The sequence below is a fragment of the Rattus norvegicus genome, chromosome 8 (genome assembly GCF_036323735.1).
Source record: "Rattus norvegicus strain BN/NHsdMcwi chromosome 8, GRCr8, whole genome shotgun sequence".
NCBI lineage: Eukaryota > Metazoa > Chordata > Mammalia > Rodentia > Muridae > Rattus > Rattus norvegicus.
In genome coordinates this window covers 11,901,549-11,921,056 of record NC_086026.1, presented here as the reverse complement: position 1 = coordinate 11,921,056, position 19,508 = coordinate 11,901,549, and the positions used below count along the sequence as shown (strand labels likewise).

Below are 19,508 nucleotides of genomic sequence, written 5' to 3'. Positions count from 1 at the left end.
AATATTTCATCCTTGGATAAAGAAAGTGAAATATGTTCAGAGCACACAGTACGCACACATACATTTACATGTGTATACACACTCCATATCTTCATACACATACACTGCACAATGCAACACACGTTCATAGCTACATACACTGTCAAAGACAGTTTCCCATGCCACCTATACAAATTTGTAACTACATACACTGGCAAAGACAGTTTCCCTCCCATGCCACCTGATATGGTAGTAATACCATTGGTGGTAACTATAATAATATGTATCTGAGTGATTAGTATATTCCATGCAGAATGGCTTATGAAAACTATTCAATCATCAAAACATGTCATAAAAATCATTTTCATTGTGGAGGTAAGGAGGTGCAATAAATAGCAGAGTTGAAATTCATAGTCATACATCATCCTGTCTGTAGAGGTGTCTGTCCACGAACACCCTGTACAATGATATACTGGACATTAGAATGGTTTTCCTAACCATTCACCCCATTTTGATCACTTCACCACAGATTGGATGGTAGGTGGGCAGGCTTCATTTATTTAGAGAGTTGCATCTGGTGCGTGCTTGATAGCATTGTACATTCTGCTTAATTACGCCTCCTGAAGACATCTATTCTCCTCAGTGCAGTGGAATGAGGAAAAAGACAATGCAAGGATGTGGAGTCATGCAGTTCTAGTATGAGTCACTTTCTCAGAGAAGAGTTATTTCTACAAACCCTCTGGTACATGGCACTGTATAGATTACATATGGGAAAAATGTTTGTGCTACTCTTTTCTTCAAAATGTTAATTGTCTTTTGCCTGGAGGAGACTGATACACACACACACACTCACACACACGCACACACACACACACACACACACACACACACACACACACACGTAATTACTAATGGGGAACGTAGTATAACTATCGGCATTGAGCACTGACTATGTGGGTATTGAGAGAAGCAGTTGCATTCTTCTAAAATCTTGTAACAAACCCAGTGTTACATAATCAGGTGCATATACATAGAGCAAAACCTTGTTCATTCTCACACTATCAGCATCAAGCAAAAACTGCTTCTGATATGAAGCAGCCCTCATTATATAGCTGTTTATTTGTCTGCTCTGAAGGGGAAATTTGACAGGTGCTAGGGGAAAAGGCAGAAGACTGAATGCTAAATACATTAAATAACTTATGTGGAAGATTCATTTCCAACTCAAACCACACTACTTCAGTGTCACCCATTATTTCTCTATAATCTGATATAATAAAATTTGATTAAATATAAATTGGACACTTAAAATCTATGAAAACAGGACATGTAGATGGAATTCTAGTACATTGAGTCTTCAGATCCCTGACAACCTACTGCATGCATCCTCTGAAGATGTGTTTGTGAAAGTGTGCCCTGGTGGACAGTCACTGAGTTAGAAAGACAGAGACACCAGATAGGAGGCACAAATCAGAAAGATGGAGCTGTGAAGGTCACCACTGCTTTTCCTCACAGCTACTTGCCATTTCCTAGGGGTGTGCTACCTCCTAAAAGCAATTTTTAAGGCTCGAGTTTCTAGAATGCCTACTGTTCTTTAAATAAGATGATACAAAAGAGCTTCATTCAGCCTCAGAAATAACATCCTAATAATCACTATTTAAGTATACTTACTGGCAGCTGATCACTTTAAGCCTACCATCTTCCTATTAACTTGTATCTAGGCCCACTTACTGCTTCAAACTGTGCTTTATAACATCTCTCCAAGGAAAGTACACATAGAAATAAAATGTTTTTCTAAACACCATGTTCAAGACTCATGAGACTTTCTATACTTAGTGAAAAAAGTCAGACAGAAGAATTCTGTTAAAAAGCCACCTGTCTAGAGTTTTTGGATTCCTAGACATTGAACTCATTTTGCCTGTGACAGTCTCTAAACTCTTTGGTCCTAGCTGTCCATATTTAGTGGAAGAAGATTATTCCGAAAGGCATACACACCTCAGTGAATCAACTGAGAGATCAATAGGAAAAATACAGTCCTATGCCATTCCTTTATGGTACAGTTATCTGTAGAGATGGAGATAAATTAATGGGCCAATGTGCAACAGTTGTCATCAGACCATGAAGACTGTCTATTGGTAGCATAAAGGTCTTTGCACCCATAGATCATCAAGGAAACTAAGGACATTAATCACACAGGGTTGTCTCCTCAGAGAAGGAAATGAATACCTGCTTTTCAACTAGAAGGCTGGGAGTAAATGTTGGTAATGACCTGGTGACCTTTGCTAGAGCCATACCTCATGCACATGCCCATGATCTCTCTTCTGAGACCTTTATATTTGACTTTGTTTCTCAGTCAGTAGAAGCTATCCGTAGGGGAGCTGTCAGGTGTAATTTATAGCCTGTTGACAACTACACTATCTCAGTCAGAGACCATATCAGATCCTAGGTGCTTATGCAATAGAATCCGTCTTCGTGGTCACATGTACTTTGAATTGAGTTTTGATGTACTTATGTCTTCATGTACTGGGATTGTATTACACCAAGAAACTTTTCTTTTTCCAAATTGTACTGTATAACATATGCTAAAAATAAATCTCCTGGTGTTATATTTTCTAGGAGATTTAACCAGCACTTACTAAGTTGGGTAAACATTTTCCTTCTTCATGGTTCATCCTGTGATGCTTCCAGCAACTCCCACAGCTTGTATCCTCATTAACATTGGATAGACAAAGAACAGAGTCTGCATTATAAACCCTAACCTCTCATACTATTGCACTCATTATTTGTCAAGGTCATATTTGTACTACCCAAATGTTTTACCTTAGCAACAGTGATATGAGAAATAAGATATCTTAAGGTCTGGGGAAATGGCTTTGTACATAAACTGCTTGTTGTGCCAATATGAGGACCTGGGTTCAGATCTCCAGCATTCACGTACAAGTCAACTGTGCAGGTTAGTACCTGTAATTACAGTTCTGGGGAGAGACAGAGATGAGAATCGTGGAGACCTGTTGACCAGTCAGTATATCCCAAAACAGGTAACTCTGGTTTCAATCAAAGAAACAAAAAGCCCATTTACAGGTGTGAGATGTACTGTGTCAAGTTTTTGGATTGGGGGTCATCTCTAAACCCCATGTGAGGTCTATTTGGATAATACAGACTATGTTCTTGATTACCCAGTAGAACTAGGTAGTAAGGTCTTGTTGCTGAAGACATCACACACATTGGTTATAAACATAAGTGATCAAACTGGCACTGACCTGGAAGCTTCCCCCACTGCTTGTTTGCTTTCATGGTGCCAAAGGTGTTTTGCAGGCTGCTGGGGGAGAAAAGCCATCTCTTCCATAGATGCCATTAGGGACAAGGTTCTACTTGACATTCATCCTTTATTTAGATGAATGGATGAGAAATGAAGAGTCATGACCATGTGGAAAGCTTAGAAAGTGAAGAAGACCATAAGGTGCATCGCCTAGCTGAGGTGCTGCTGACAGTTGATGGGAGAGACAGTTCTTCTCAGTGGTGTAGCCCAGGAGGTTAGAAAATGCCCCATACCCATGAACATATGTGCAGCAATAAAGATTACGTGCCACAGTAATGCACTCAGTGAGTGTAGTGGGAAGAGGAAGGGTGTAGATGAAGGAAGGAAGAGCAAGTGAGAGAGACATTGCCTTGGGGGTTATCCAGGAGGAGTTGAAGAAGAAACTAGGGAAACTTGAACAAGTGTCCATTTATGCTAGTTTTTTATTGACTGTTCTGACATAGAATTCTTAGAGTGTTTAATAGCTCAGAACAATGCAAAAAAAATTAGATGATAAAAGCAGTAAGCCATTTTTCTTTTCTGAATTCAATTTGAACAGAAAAGACAAAAAGATACAGCAAATATATACCATTTACATACTATGTTCTAGTTGACATTTATCCATTATGCCAGATGAATGGATGAAAAATGATGATATATGAACATATGTGGCCCAGCAGCTAGGATTAACTATAATTTAGATTCCAGCCCACTATGAGGTTGGATATTTACAAACACTCAGAACCATTTGATGTTGAAAATGGCTGTTAAGAGGTTTAGGTAGAATGCCAGTTATGAATAATCATGAGTGTATAAAACAGGATTCAGATTATTGAGCCCAAAGTAGGACTTGATGGGCATTAAGATGCTTACTAATCCTCAGACTCTAGGTCAGCAACCTGGCCCCTTCTCAACTCTTCAGCATTTTTTAAGTTAAATCAGCAGGATTTTAATTCTATGATAAAATTTGTGAATAACTTTTCAAATCAAAGCGAGAAATATTTGGTTTTCTGTTTTAAATCTTAAAACATGTTTAATACACACACACACACACACACACACACACACACACCATTTGAGTATATATATACTCACCTTGCTTTGGTTGAAATTATTACACTATAGACTCCCATTTCTATGTTCTAATTTTTCCTCAAAGCTCATGCCCTCAAGTTTGACACACTATATCCAAATGGTTTTACTTATAAACCCAGGCATTTTTTAAAGATTCTGTCCAGAGCGAAGGAATAATACGTGCAATAAGGAACTACATTACTCTTACAGTACTGTATTTAATCAAAGAAAATTATCCTTATGCTCTATAAAGTCAGTGTGTTTGGATCAGAGAACGGGTTACCTACTCACCACAAATGAATAATAAATCTTGAATCCAGGTTTTGCCACAAAATAGTCATCAGACTGAAATGTGATTTTAATCTGGTTTGTTCTTGAAGTTATCCTTGGAGGGATCTCCTTATGGCCACACCATCTTCCTCTGACAACAGTGCTGCTTTCTGAGACATCTTCAACTTCCACAAAGTCATACCTAGAAAGTATGAGACTTCATTCATTTTTTTAGTAAAGCTGACTTTAGCTGTTTAGAAATTGAGACCTACACATGATATCTTATGACTTTCCAACTAACTGAAGCTAAGAACCTGTAGAAATGTGTATGACCTAAAAACTAGTTTAGGCAATGTTTGTCAAATTTGAAATTCAACAATCTATCCTGAGAGAATACCAACTTCTTCCATTATGACAACCATAATGTCCTATATAATTAAAAAGAAGCTTCAGAACATGGTGTTTAGAACTTTTTCTGAGAAAAAAATAGCTGTCATCTGCTAACATATTTTAAAGGTAGGTTGAGTTGCATGTCCCAGTAGTCACTGTAGGAGCTTATAAACCACTTTTCATTTTGAATCAATTTGCTCACCAAGGTTTCTTCGAGAAGTACATGATTGACACCTTCATAGGCCAAGGAATCTCTTTTCTTTAAAAACTGTCTTTTAGAATGACCACATAAGAAGTCTGGTGTAATTCTGATAGCTCTGCCTTTATATGGTACTTGCACTTTTCCCTTACTGCTTTTAATATGCTTTCTTTGTTTTGTGTATTTGTTGTTTTGACTATTATATGCTGAGAGGGATTTTTTTCTGGTCCAATCTATTTGGAGTTCTGTAGGCTTCTTATATGTTCGTGGGCATCTTCTACAATTTTGTTCAAGATATTTATTGGCCCTTTAAGTTGGGAGTCTTCACTCTCTTCTATACCTATTATCCTCAGGTTTGACCTTCTCATGATTTCCTGGATGTTTTGGCTTATGAGCTTTTTGCATTTCACATTTTCTTGGACTGTTGCATCGATGTGTTCTATAGTATCTTCTGCCCCTGAGATTCTCTCTTCTATCTCTTGTATTCTGTTGGTGATGTTTGCATGTGTGACTGCTGATCTCTTTCCTAGATTTTCTATCTCCAGGGTTGTCTCCCTTTGTTATTTCTTTATTGTTTCTATTTCCATTTTTAAATCCTGGATGGTTTTGTTTAATTCCTTCACAACTGTTTGGTTGTGTTTTCCTGTAATTCTTTAAGTTAAATATATAATTTAGAAGGAAGAAAAACTATTGCCATAAAATGAAGAACATATTCTGTATTTATCCATATATTTTTTATTCTAATCTCACATGTAACGTTATTTCATAATTACTTGTCTTGTAAAAAAATGTATCCCTATAGTTTACCAGGTTCTATTTTGTTGTAAAGAAAGTGTACAAGTAATTTTATTGCTAATTCCACACAACTCCTTATGATTTAAAAAAATTATATACTTGATTTCCCATTGGTTGTTAACTTGTAATATCAAATGTTTTTACTTTCATATACTTTGTTTGAAAACTACATTCATTTATTAAAACAATTTTTGTGTTTCACAAAAAGAAAGGCATATAACAGAAGGGACTATGTGTGTTAATCAGTAACTGCTGGTTGGTTACAACAGGGAGTGAATGAATTCTACATTAGCACAGGATTACTCTTATGAGTGGTCACAGAAGCACAGTACTTCAGGCCTATAAACAACAGCACAGACCCATAATTATTCTGTGTATCCAGTTGATCCTTGTTGTTCCTTCACCCATCCCAAGTTAATGTGCCTTCAGTGACATAACTTACATTCTCTACAGAGCATTTATTCTATTCTGGGACTTCTCAGATCTTGGGTCTTTCTATAAGATCCATTAAATAACCTGTCCTTCAGTTGGTCAAGAATCTTACTCCTTATCTCACCTTTCCCTAAATGACTTCAGGTGTTAAAGTCCCAAGCAAGTGTCATAATGCCAGTGATCAGAGGCACATAAGTCTCACATGTGTTTATTTTTTCCATTAGGATTGCTAGAAGGAAGTGGCGTAAGGAACATGAGGTCCGAGTGTTCAGAGAAACTCATGGGAAGTTGTTGCCTTTGCTTACTGAAGGGTTTTCACTGCACTGGGAAGGGTAATGTAAAGGACAAGTAGAAATGATAATATGTGGACTAAATATCCCTGACAGTGATCATGAGGCCCTTATGTCATGTGCCTCAGTTTCTCTCTAGGCAAAATAAGTTTATAAAATTTTACCAGCTAGATCTTTCCCGACTGCTGTGTAAATTAATTATCTAATGTATATATGGTTGGAAGGCAAGAAACACTGAGAGAGATTCATTGTTCAAGCAATAAGGTATTGCAATGTACACAGCAGTGAGGTTTGGGGCAGATGGTAAGAATTCAATAGCATTTTATTTTATATATAATATATGTAAATCATATTCAGTGCACTAACATGGATATATTTGAAAGATTTTTAAAATAATACTAGGTCACATTTATTTTTAAAAATTTCAGTGTAATTTTACATTGAGTCCCTATGGAGTGTGTATCCCTGTCTAGGGAGGACCACGGGTTTGGGATCTGATTTATCTCTATCATCTTCTTATTCTACTTCATCCTGGAAAATTCAAAAAGACCACCTGAATTGATGAAAGGTCCAGAAATGGCTCAGCCTAATATATGTTTGACTACTGTCTAGGACCAAAATCCTAGTTCATCAGTGGCTTCCTTTTTTTTTAATAAGAAACAGATATCTGGTCCTGGTCTTTGGCTCTATGCTAAAATCTCTGGAGTTTTCAAGTGACAGAAGAGATTTATTTATTATTCAGCACAGTTCATAACAATGATGAACTTTCAATGATACTCAGAGCACTTCAGAATGGAGGCAGCACACTAGAAAGCGCAAAGAATGATTAGAAGTTCAGAATTTCAGTTCCAGGGGTACCTGGGAGAAGAGAGATCCTGAAGACTGCATTTCCTCACCATCCATGCCCAGCAGTCCCATAATGAACTCTCCACAATTTCCTTAACTTCTAAGTTGGTGAACACATCAAGGTTATTTAGAGACTGTGCTCTTTCCATGCACTGTACTTCATGTATCTCTTACATGGCAAATTTCTTGAGCTATGTCCTTTACACTAAACTGCTTAATGATTAAGTCAAGGGCTTCTGTGATTTTTGTGAGCTGTGATAGCAATTCTGCAAAGCTTAGGAGGAGCTCTGTTTTCCTCTCTGTTTCCAGTTTGTAGAGCAGAAGATGGGAGGCCTAAGACATGGATCTGACATTGAACAAAGGGAGACTCATGGGAACTTTTTCTTATGGAGTTGGATGCAAAGCTCAAGTGACTATGCCAGAATTACATTGATCTATAGGACACTCGGCAGGTATAAAAGAATTGCTTGGAGTGGAAAAAAAACAAAATTCCAACCTCACATATTTGTTGTCTATGATGATACACAATTGTTAACTTGATGAGGTTTAGAATCACTACAGATAGAGGTCTCTAGGCAAGCATTGGGAAATTATCTCTAGCAGGTTAGTTAAGATGAGTAGTCAGTTCATTGTGGAGGCACCACCCTGGTCCTAGGTTGTGGATTACAAAATAACAAGAAAGTTAGCTGAGTACCAGCATGCATCAATCCCCACTTCTTGACTGGTTTTGCAATGTGATTGGCTGCTTTAACTCCCGTGACATGATAGACTGCACCTTTGAATTGTAAGCCAAAATGAACCCGTCTTCTCCCATGAGTTGTCATTGTCAGGCTATTTTAGCACAGCATCTGTAAAGGAAGCTAATATAGAGCCAGACATATCCTAGATAGAAACAGATTACACTACCATCAACCTTATTTCCTTTAATATTCTTTTAATAGTATTCTATTTTCTTTGTTTTTTTCTTTTTCCTCCCTCTTTTGTCAGCAAAAAAAAAAAAAGTTCTCTCTTTCAAGGTTGAAAAGACACAAGATCAGCTTTAGTTTATTCTCATTGTAAATATTAACTAGATCTCCACGTGTGTATTTGTCTCTGCTTTCTGGCATACATTACCCTCTGTGGACCTAGAAAATAATAGTCAATGCTGTTATTTTCTGGGAAAAAAACAGCAGCATAATAAAAACTGTCAGTATAATAAATATGCAACAAAGGATAACCAAATCGGATGCACCTCCTTTTATTATTCAAGGGAAAATAAACCGTGAAAAGGATTTAGTAGTTCAGGAGTTCATTGGCAATGCAGAAAGAGTACAGCCAGTAAAGCACAGAGAGGAAAAAAAAATCCTTCCCAAGTCTCAGGCAGGATAATTAAGGGAGTAAGATGCTGTGAGCCAACAAGTCAAAGAACAAAGGCCTGCATTTTCTCTGATAAGCATGCTAATGAGGAGGGTGATTACCCTGCTTTCATCTAGTCTCTCATCAGGAAACAGACATCTGAAGAGCACTTAGATCCTGAGGTTGCCTCTGTTTCCTCCTTCTGCTAAGGAAGTGTCAGGAAAGTCCTGACCTGGTTCTCTGTGACCATCTCTTGTTGTGGTTACAGTGTCCTCAAGGCCTGAAGCAAGCAGGGGCTTTGCTCTTTGTGCTGGTGACAGACATTACATTCATCAGAGTTATGGAATGCAGCTCTGGGGGTCTTGGATTAGGCGCATCTACATGCTCACAAAGGCCTTTCTGGGCCTTGCCAATCCATGGATACCCAGAGTCTAGTGTTTATTGTTTGTTTGTTTGTTTTGTTTTTCTTTTTCTTTTCAGTGAAACATGCTATTGTGACTGAGGGAAGTATACATCTTTGTGGGTCTTCTGCAGTGACAGCATAACACCTTTAAGAAAGGATGGTCATGTGATTGTTAATACTTATTAAAACCTGACAGAATCTAGAAGCACCCAGGAGACAAGCTTTTGGGCATTCTTGGGAAAGATTATCTTTATCAGGTTAGTTTGAATGGGAAGACCTACCCTAAAAGATGATGATACTGTTCCCTAAGCTAGGGCCTTAACCTGCATGAGAAGGCTACCAACATTCATCCCTCTTTTCTTCCTGACAGCAGATACAATATGACCAGACACTACAACTGAAATGATATCCTCAAACCATAAGCCAAAATAAACCCTTCTTCCTTAAATTGCTAGGAATGAGAAAAATGATTAATATAGAAACATCTTGGGTAATTCCAAAGAGTTTAAGAAAAAAATGTTTGATGTGATGTTTTTCATTCACGTTCTCCTTTGATCAGAGCACTAAAAAGAATACTGGTTTCTTACCTACAAATGTCATTTTCTGCTTCCTCCAGTCCAAATTGATGGTCAAAGGCCAGCTGTATCCGTGTTTTCTCCTGGGAATGGAGCCGCCATGTCAGGAGCAGGTTCCTCGGGTAGCTGTTGGGGAAGCGAGGACTCTGCACGTGGCCAGTGCCTGTCACCCGAATGTTCTCATCTCTCCGGTACAAGTCTGTGAGGTGATTGCTCTCTGTTAGTAGTCACAACTTGTAGAAATTAGTATGTTGCTCCAATTATAAGAAAACATAAAAAAGAATAATTTACAACATAACATTTCAAAGTACTTCTGGACTTAGTTTACAAACATAAGACCAAGTGGTAAACTCAGAACAACAAAAAAAACCAAGCCCTATTTGTATTTTGCTTGCTTTCCCAAACTGTTTACAGCTTCCAGTGCTTTGTAACCTTGGGGATTTCCTTCATTACTCTTGAGATGCAAACATAACCAATGATCTCAGATCTCATTTTCATTTAGACTAGAATTAAATCAGAGAATAACTCCACACAGTTTATGTTTACTTTACTATGTTATACAAATATTAAGTTTAACAGTATTGACTATGGGTTCAGTAACTATTATTGAAGGGATGAAAGGCAAAAGAAGAGATTCTAATAGTGTTCAAGGGCCCCTTACCATTTATTCCAGACTCTTGGGATCTCAAGTGGTTAAGACATTCTTTGTTTCCATGATTGTGTCCCTGAGACTATACCTACATCTCTACTCATAGCAAAATTTACTGTAGGGTCCTTAGACAGTTTTTTGGTGGGCACTAGATACATTAGAAAGATAGTGCGGTTAAAGAGGTGTTTTACCAATCTGACTGGAGGTGCTAAAGTCTAAGAATGAGAGTGGAGTTGGACATTCATTACACATTGCAACAAGTGTAGGTGATCACACCTGCATAATGAGACTAGAGTAAAATCTCTGAACATACCATCCTTCTCCAGGAGGTAACATAATGGAAGAACACATGGAGCCTTCCAGGAGTTACCCTGAGTCTTATTATTTTCTACTCCTGATTTCAGTGTTTTAGTATGAAACTTCTTGTTCAGTGTTTTTGTGAATGCCTGAAGGGTTAGGCACAGGGACACTTGTACGGTAGCCGGTCGGCCAGCAGTGCAGGTATCCTGAGATTTGGAGCAAGTGTCTGAATTGAGAGTAGTCTTGTGGGGCCTGTACATTTAATCTGTAAAGTACTAGGAGAATTCAAATCATTGTATTATTTTCTATGTTTCAGTATTTAGAGTTCTTGGCATTTTTAGGGTTTTGAACCCCATAATTAAGAGACCTCCAACCATGAACTATTTGTGCCCTCACACAAAGAACTGCTTTGATGTCCATAATTTGGAGCCTGGTGAGAGAGGTTAAAGTTGCTGTTGGAAGGCCTCCAAGGTGGGGCTATTCAAGCAGGCTGGTGAAATGGCTCAAATAGGGAGGATGTTCAGCAAGCATGTGTTCTGCTCTGATCTTCTGGAGTTCCTGCCTCCTTATTTAGAATCTATATGCCATATTTGGCTTTTCATTTGACTTTCTTGACTTGAGACTGATCTTGAACTCATTTTCCTATCTTTGACCTTGCAACCAACAGGAAGCCAGCACTATTGTTCCCTGGTGACCTAAAGTAAGGATATTTACCCCTATACCTAGGGCCTTATTATTATCTTAGCTTTTCTCATTCATAGAAAAATCAGCACAGCTTCCAACAGACACATTTGGAAATTCATTGTAATATATAATAATGCTGAAGAAATGAAACTATAAATATTGGTAATACTTTTATTTCATCTGGTAGAACAAAATATATTATCTATAACTAAATACAAAGAGAAAATATTGAGTTGTGAAAGTAACAATTAAACCAGTCAATGATCTACGGCAACAAATAACCACGGAGTTTGTGGCCCTGTCATCTTATAAACATTCAGTGTAGCAAGTCAGACAAAGTGATTTGACTCATGGCCTTCATAAAATAGCCAGGAGCTGGAACCTTAAGTCACAAACGTGTACACTCCAGTTAAAAGCCTGAAGCTGAGAACAGTCACACTGGCAGAAAAGTTCCACCTCACCAAGGGGTTATTGCCAAGTTTCATTTGTGCACTGACTGTTCCATGACCTCACACCATATCAGTGCAATACTGCCCAGAACATAGCTGAGTGATTTATACACAGTCTCATTGCTGCTTCTAAGCTACCACTGGCAAGTGTAATTTTTGCTTAATGAAATGTGTTTTCTGCATATCCATTGTGGAAGCCTATCATTATAAGTTCAGAAAAGAGAATATGTCACTAGTGATTTCATGCTGTTTTGTCATTATCACTTGTTGTATTTTGGACAGCAAGAGAGCAAGAGCATGAATGCATAAGTGAGCAAACAAGAGAGAGGGAAAAAGACAGAGAAACAGAGCAGAGAGAGACAGAAAAACAGAGGGAGAATGGGGTCTCATAGCTCAGACAGACATAGATGGATGGATGGATAGATAGATAGATAGATAGATAGATAGATAGATAGACAGATAGATAGATAGGGAATGAAGTCTCTTGTACTCTTGTAGCTGTGAAGTCTGACCTTGAACTCCCAATCTTCCTACCTTCATCTTCCAAGTTCTGTGAATACAAATGTGTACCTCCATGTCTTATCCATAATTTATTCAGACTTTAAACAATCATTTTTGTACCATTTTAATATGCAATAAACTCAGAAAAGAGAGCTACCATCATTCTGCGAAAGAATGGGAAGAGTGCAAGAGCTGTCCTCTGGTTTCAGTCTCCTTTGGCTTCCCCTGTCCCTTGCTCTCATCTTTGGGCTCTCATGATGGCTCCCCAGCACTGCAGAAGCAGCACCACTTATAGGGTCTGCATAGGCTTCCTAGCCTAACATATCAGTGCCTAGATATGATAGGATTTAAAAGTCCTTTTCCGGTAACAGTTTTCTTTCAGGGGAACATGCTAATTTCAGGATGAACACAAAGTAACAGTAGGATCATGAAGACAACTCAAGCATGCTAGATTAGTAATGAGATACACTTTACTCCTAAAGCCAAGACTTTTAAACATTTATCAATTTACTTTTTATGCATGCATGCATGTATATGACTATGTTTGTGCAGACTCTGTGTGAGGCTCACCACAGGTGTGGGTCCGTGCCTTCTACTTTGATGGATAAAAATCTCCTTGCCATTCATTGTTATAAGCATGAGACAACTAGCCCAGGGGCTTCTGTGACTCTTCAGTGTCCAGCTCTGTCTCAAAGTAGGCATGCTGGACTCATTATGTGAATTCTGCAGACTTGAACTCAGGTCTTCACACTCGCACAGCAAGCACTTAACTTACCTACCGAGCCATGACCCCACTCCCTTGAAAACAATACTAAGAATTGAATTCTATCATCTTCAGGAAAGGCAGAAATTGATTGTTTAAACAATCTGATCAAACATTGTTTGAGAAAATTTATATTTCTTAAAAATTTAGAAAAGTATCTGGTGGCACAAAATATTTCCAGATGTGTTGAACGTGTTATATAGGATTTAAAATAAATCTTTGAATATAAAAGCAAGGTAGTGTTTTCTTTGTTAATTTTAAAACTATATAATGGCTTTACTTCAAGCCTGACTGGGAATGTAGAATAAAAAACAAAATATTCAAAGATACTTTATAATTTCTTTCAAAGTTTAGTAGGAGAAAATCATATTGCAGATATTAAATTTCTTATGTCTTACTCAACCACAAAACTGTGGTGTCTTGCCTGTCAGGGCATATGGAGTCACTTAGAACTCATCAATTTAATGCTATATGAATGGGTAGTTACTGCAGATGATGAGAGACAGATAACAATAAAATAACAAATAAAAAACAATTTAATCAAAAGCAGGTTGTAAAACAACTTCAATACTTTATTTGTAAGAAATTCAATTCCATTGTAAGTCAAGAGTTGACATTTGTGTAAACATATTTAGTATGAATACTCACAGATTAATCTTGAGAACATTCCACAGAAATCACTGTATTTAGTCTCGCACTTTCATCTATTAGTTGTGCACTGGGTACCTTTTATTGAGGACTACTTCCAGTTTCATTTACAAGTAGTTGTACCATAACCAGGCTCCAGTACCCTTCGAAAGTTATGGCATAAAAGAAAAAGGTGAACAGGAATATGGTAAAGGTAGAAGAGTGTAGTTTTATATTTGAGGTTACCTTTCAGATTCTTGATTGTCTTCTGTTATTCAGTCATGCACATAGGAAGGTGATTGACCATTTACAGGTCTCACAGATATGTGCCAATATCTGTTCCAATTGTAAGCTCTAAATGCATAGAGGAAGGTGATTGACCACTTACAGGTCTCACAGATATGTGCCAATATCTGTTCCAATTGTAAGCTGTAATAGTTTTATAAAACATCAGCTCCATGCTTTACAAAAATGTTACTTCAGTGTTACTGCTCAACCACTTCCAAAGATCTCCACACTCTAGTTCAACAAATATAAACATAGTATAGAAAATGTCTTAGCATGAAAAATGGTGCCAGGTAAGATATAGTTTGGAGTATTTTTGACAATACATGTATAAAAGAAATGAGAAATAAATGGGGTCCGTAAAAGAAAGGCAATAAGTCCTTAATTTAAAAATAAATAGGTCAAGTTGTAGAACAGAGTCTAAAACACAGGATAGAGGTGAAATTAAACATAATGAGATAATTTCCTACCAATTATTTCCTAGCCTAAAAGGTACAGGGTTAGAGTCTCTAAGAAAGGGGAAAATTAAAGTTCAAACACAAGAAAAATACTCAGTTTTGCTATTTGCTGTTTGTTTGGGTACTGAAGTTTTGAAAAAATTTTGTCCTGTCAATAGACCAATCTTCATTATGGAACCCTTGGTTAACACCTTGTACATGGTCTCAGTGAAACTCCACATTATAATTGCCCAATAGCTTCCTGCAAACAGCCTCCACATGTCTTCCATCTCTGGCCAATATTGAAGCAACTCAAGAACAAAGCTGATAAAATAGAAGCCTTTGCTACGTAAAGAAAATACAAAATAATATTGAATTCTATTCACTGTGGAACAGTGAATGAAAAACATCCTGAAAGACTGAATAGAGAGACTGTTTTAGTTATCAAGATTTTAAATATCAGAAGGCTATTAACAGCTCAGTTTACAAATACAGAAAAATAGAGGCAAAATAGAAATGTCACACCCATTGGTGTTCTGTTCAGGAAATTTTCCCCTGTGCTCATATGTTCGAGGTTCTTCCCCACTTTCTCTTCTATTAGTTTCAGTATATCTGGTTTTATGGGGAGGTCCTTGATCAACTTGGACTTGAACTATATGCTGACCTTCAGTTGAACAAGCATCATTTGTTGAAAATGCTGCCATTTTTCCACTGGATGGTTTTAGCTCCTTTGTCAAATCAAAGATCAAGTGATTATAGGTATGTAGGTACATTTCTGGGTCTTCAGTTCTATTCCATTCATCTACTTGTCTGTCTCTGTACCAATACCATGCAGTTTTTATAATCATTGCTCTGTAGTACAGCTTAAAGTCAGGGACGGTGATTGCCCAGAAATTCTTTTATTATTGCAAATAGTTTTCAGTATCTTGGGTTTTGGGTTATTCCAAATGAATTTGAAAAATATTCTTTCTGACTCTATGAAGAATTGAGTAGGAATTTTGATGGGGATTGCATTGAATCTGTAGATTGCTTTCAGCAAGATGGCCATTTTTACTATATTAATTCTGCCTTCTGAGATCTTCAATTTCCTTCTTCAGAGACTTGAAGTTCTTGTCATACAGATCTTTTACTTGCTTGGTTAGAGTCACACCGAGGTATTTTATATTGTTTGTGACTATTGTGATGGGTATCATTTCCCTAAATTCCTTCTCAGGCTGTTTATCCTTTGAGTAGAGGAAGGGTACTGATTTGTTTGAATTCATTTTATATCCATCCACTTTGCTGAAGTTGTTTATCATGTTTAGGAGTTCTGTGGTAGAATTTTTGGGGTCACTTAAGCATACTATCCTATCATCTGAAAAGTAATATTTTGACTTCTTCCTTTCCAATTTGTATCCCCATGACCTCCTTTTGTTGTCTAATTCCTCTGTCTAGGACTTTGAGTACTATATTGAATAACTAGGGAGATAGTATGCAACATTGTCTAGACCCTGATTTTAGTGTGATTCCTTCAAGTTTATCTCCATTTAGTTTGACGTTGGTTACTGGTTTGCTGTATATTGCTTTTCTTATGTTTAGGTATGGGCCTTATATTCCCAAACTTTTCAAGACCGTTATCATGAACGAGAGTTGAGTTTTGTCAAATGCTTTTTCAGAATCTATCGAGATGATCATGTGGGTTTTTCTTTGAGTTTGTTAATATAGTGGATTATATCGATGAATTTCCATATATTGAACCATCCCTACATCCCTGGGATGAAGCCTACTTGATCAAGATGGATGATTGTTTTGATGTGCTCTTGGAGTTGGTTTGCCAGAATTTTATTGAGTACTTTTGCATCAATTTTGATAAGGGAAAATGATCTGATGTTCTCTTTCTTGGGTTTTTGTGTAATGTAGGTATACATATAATTGTGGTTTCATAGAATGAGTTGGGTCATGTTACTTCTGTTTTTATTTTGTGGAATATTTTGAAGAGTATTGGAATTAGGTTCTCTTTGTTGGTTTGATAGAATTCTTCATCAAATACATCTGGTCCTGGGCTCTTTTGTTTGGGAGACTTTTAATGACTACTTTTATTTCTTTAGGGTTATGGGTTTGTTTGCATGGTTTATCTGATCCTGTCTTAACTTTGGTACCTGGCATCTGTCTAGAAAATTGTCCATTTCCCCCATATTTTCCAGTGTTGTTGAGTATAGGCTTTTGTACGATGAACTAACAATTTTTTTAATTTCCTCAGTTTCTGTTGAACACCAAGGACTTATGCTCTAAGATAACAATTGATAAATAGAACATCATAAAATTGAAAGGTTCTGTAAAGCAAAGGACACTGTCAACAGGACAAAATGGCAACCAACAATTTGGTAAAAGATCTCTACCAATCCCACATCCAATAGAGGGCTAATATCCAATATATACAAAGAACTCAGTAAATTAGACTCCAGAGAATCAAATAACCCTTTTAAAAATGGGGTGTCCAGTTAAACAAAAAATTCTCAATTGATGAATATCTAGCACCTGACTAACACCTAAAGAAATGCTCAACTTCCTTAGTCATCAGGGAAATGCAAATCAAAAGGTCCCTGTAATTCAACCTTATACCAGTCAGAATGGCTAAGCTCAGGTGACAGCAGATGCTGGTGAGGATGTGGAGAAAAAGAAACACTGCTCCATTGTTGGTGTGATTGCAAACTGGTACATCCACTCTGGATCAGCCCAGCAGTTCCTCAAAAAATTGAACCTGAGGACCCAGCTATACCACTCTTGGAGATATATATATATATATATATATATATATATATATATATATATATATATATGAGAGATACTGCAACATATAAAAAGAATACATGCTCTACTATGTTCATAGCAGTTTATAATAGCCAGAAGCTGGAAAGAACTCAGATGTCCCTCAACAAAAGAATGGATACAGAAAATGTGGTACATTTACACAATGGGGTACTCCTCAGCTATTAAAAACAATGAGTTCATGAAATTCTTAACAATAGGGTGGCTAGAAAATATCATCCTGAGGGAGGTCACTCAGTCACAAAGAACACAAATGGTATGTATCACAGATAAGTGAATATTAATTCAAAAGCTCAAAATGCCCACAATACAATTCACAGACTATATGAAACTCAAGAAGAAGAAAGATCAAAGTGTGGATGCATCAGTCCTTCTTAGAAGAGGGGACAAAATACTCACAGGAGGAAATACAGAGACAAAATGTAGAGCAGAGACTGAAGGAAAGGCCATCCAGAGACTTTTCTACCTGGGGATCCAATACATATACAGATACCAAACTTTGACACTATTCCAGATGCCAAGAAGTGCTTGCTGAAAGGAGCCCTATATAGCTGTCTCCTGAGAGACTCTGTCAGAGCCTACCAAATACAGATGTGTATGCTTGTAGCAAGCCACTGGATTGAGTATGTGAACCCCAATGGAGGACTTAGTTAAAGGACTGAAGAAGCTGAAGGGGTTTGAAACCCCATAGAAAGAAAACCGGTATCAACCAACCAGAACCCCCAGAGCTCCCAGGAACTAGGTAACCAAGCAAAGTGTACACATGGAGCAACTCATGGTTCTGGCTGCATATGTAGCAGAGGATGGCCCTCTCTGGCATATCTGGGAAGAGAAGCCCTTGGTCCTGTGAAGTCTGGATGCCAGAGTGTAGGGGATGCCATGGTGGTGAGGTGGGAGTGGGTGGGTGGGGGACCACCCTCATAAAATTGGGAGTGGAATGAGAGACGGAATTTGAAGAGGAGAAACCGGGAAAGGGAATCATATTTGATATGTAAATAATTAAAATATTCTATTAAATAAAATTTAAAAAATCACTTCATAGCCTTTACTTACATATCATAAATTGCCTTTTGTCTCTGACTTATTTCTAGTAAACTATAATAAATATATCAAAGGAAAACCAATGAATATATTACTTGTGCTATCTCTGATTTTGAGGTTAGCCTGGTCTACAGAATGAGTTCCAGAACAGCTAGTGCTGCACAAAAGGCTGATTGAAACAAATAAGGAAACAAAAGTAATACACTGTTGATAGTAAATCAGCTTTGGAGTCACTATCTGTCTGTGTGTTTAGAGCAATTCCTCATATTTTCATTCATTTATTTTTCTCTTAAAAATAAAAACAGTAAAGAAGAAGAAGAAGAGGAAGAAGAAGAAGAAGAAGAAGAAGAAGAAGAAGAAGAAGAAGAAGAAGAAGAAGAAGAAGAAGAAGAAGAAGAAGAAGAAGAAACAGCAGCAAAAGTCACACACAAGAGGCACAACTGGGAATTTTTTCCTAGATAACACTACAGGAAAATATATTTTCTTAGACCATTTCAAATCTGTTTGTCTATTTATTTATTTATTTATTTATTTATTTATTTATTTATTTATTTAGGTTTCCAGAACATTCTGAAACAATGCCACCAGCATCTGAGAACACCTGTGCTCATAAGAAATACAGGTAGTTAATATTTTCCTTAAATAAAATATTACATCCAAAAGCATGATTTTTAACATGTATGTCTTAAACTAGACTTAAAATTATATTCTGAATAGAGATATTGTAAGTATGAAAACAGAATACATCTCAAACCACCTAAGCAGAAGTATATAATAACTCTGGAATGCCACATTTCACAAAATTACAATATCACATAAAAAATGTGTATGGTGGTTGAATTTAAGTGTCAGACACTCTACAATCTCTATTTTCACATTTGCCTAAAAACAAAACTACACACCACACTTTGATGCACATAAAGAACTCATATATGGAAACACAACATTGAATACAGCTGGGTTTTTCCTCTTGATTTAGTATTTGTGCTACCATGTCCAAAACCTTGGGGAAATACATATTCTTTTGGTTTATCATTTATCAAAGTGAAATAAACTCTCAAAAATAGCTTTTTGTCTAGTT

At 37.1% G+C, this 19,508-nt stretch overlaps 1 protein-coding gene across 2 annotated transcripts in view; it reads right to left on the bottom strand.

The window, feature by feature from the left end:
- Pdgfd (platelet derived growth factor D) overlaps positions 1–19,508 on the bottom strand; it is a 233,943-nt gene that overhangs the window by 86,221 nt on the left and 128,214 nt on the right. Inside the window, exons 2-3 of one of the 2 annotated variants that reach the window (XM_039082130.2) lie at positions 9,896–10,082; positions 4,640–4,820 (exon numbers count right to left, since the gene is read on the bottom strand). In XM_039082130.2, coding sequence (XP_038938058.1) covers positions 4,640–4,820; positions 9,896–10,082 — 368 coding nt within the window. Of the gene's footprint in view, positions 1–4,639; positions 4,821–9,895; positions 10,101–19,508 lie in introns of both variants that reach the window. The other variant, NM_023962.3, reaches the window with a different exon arrangement.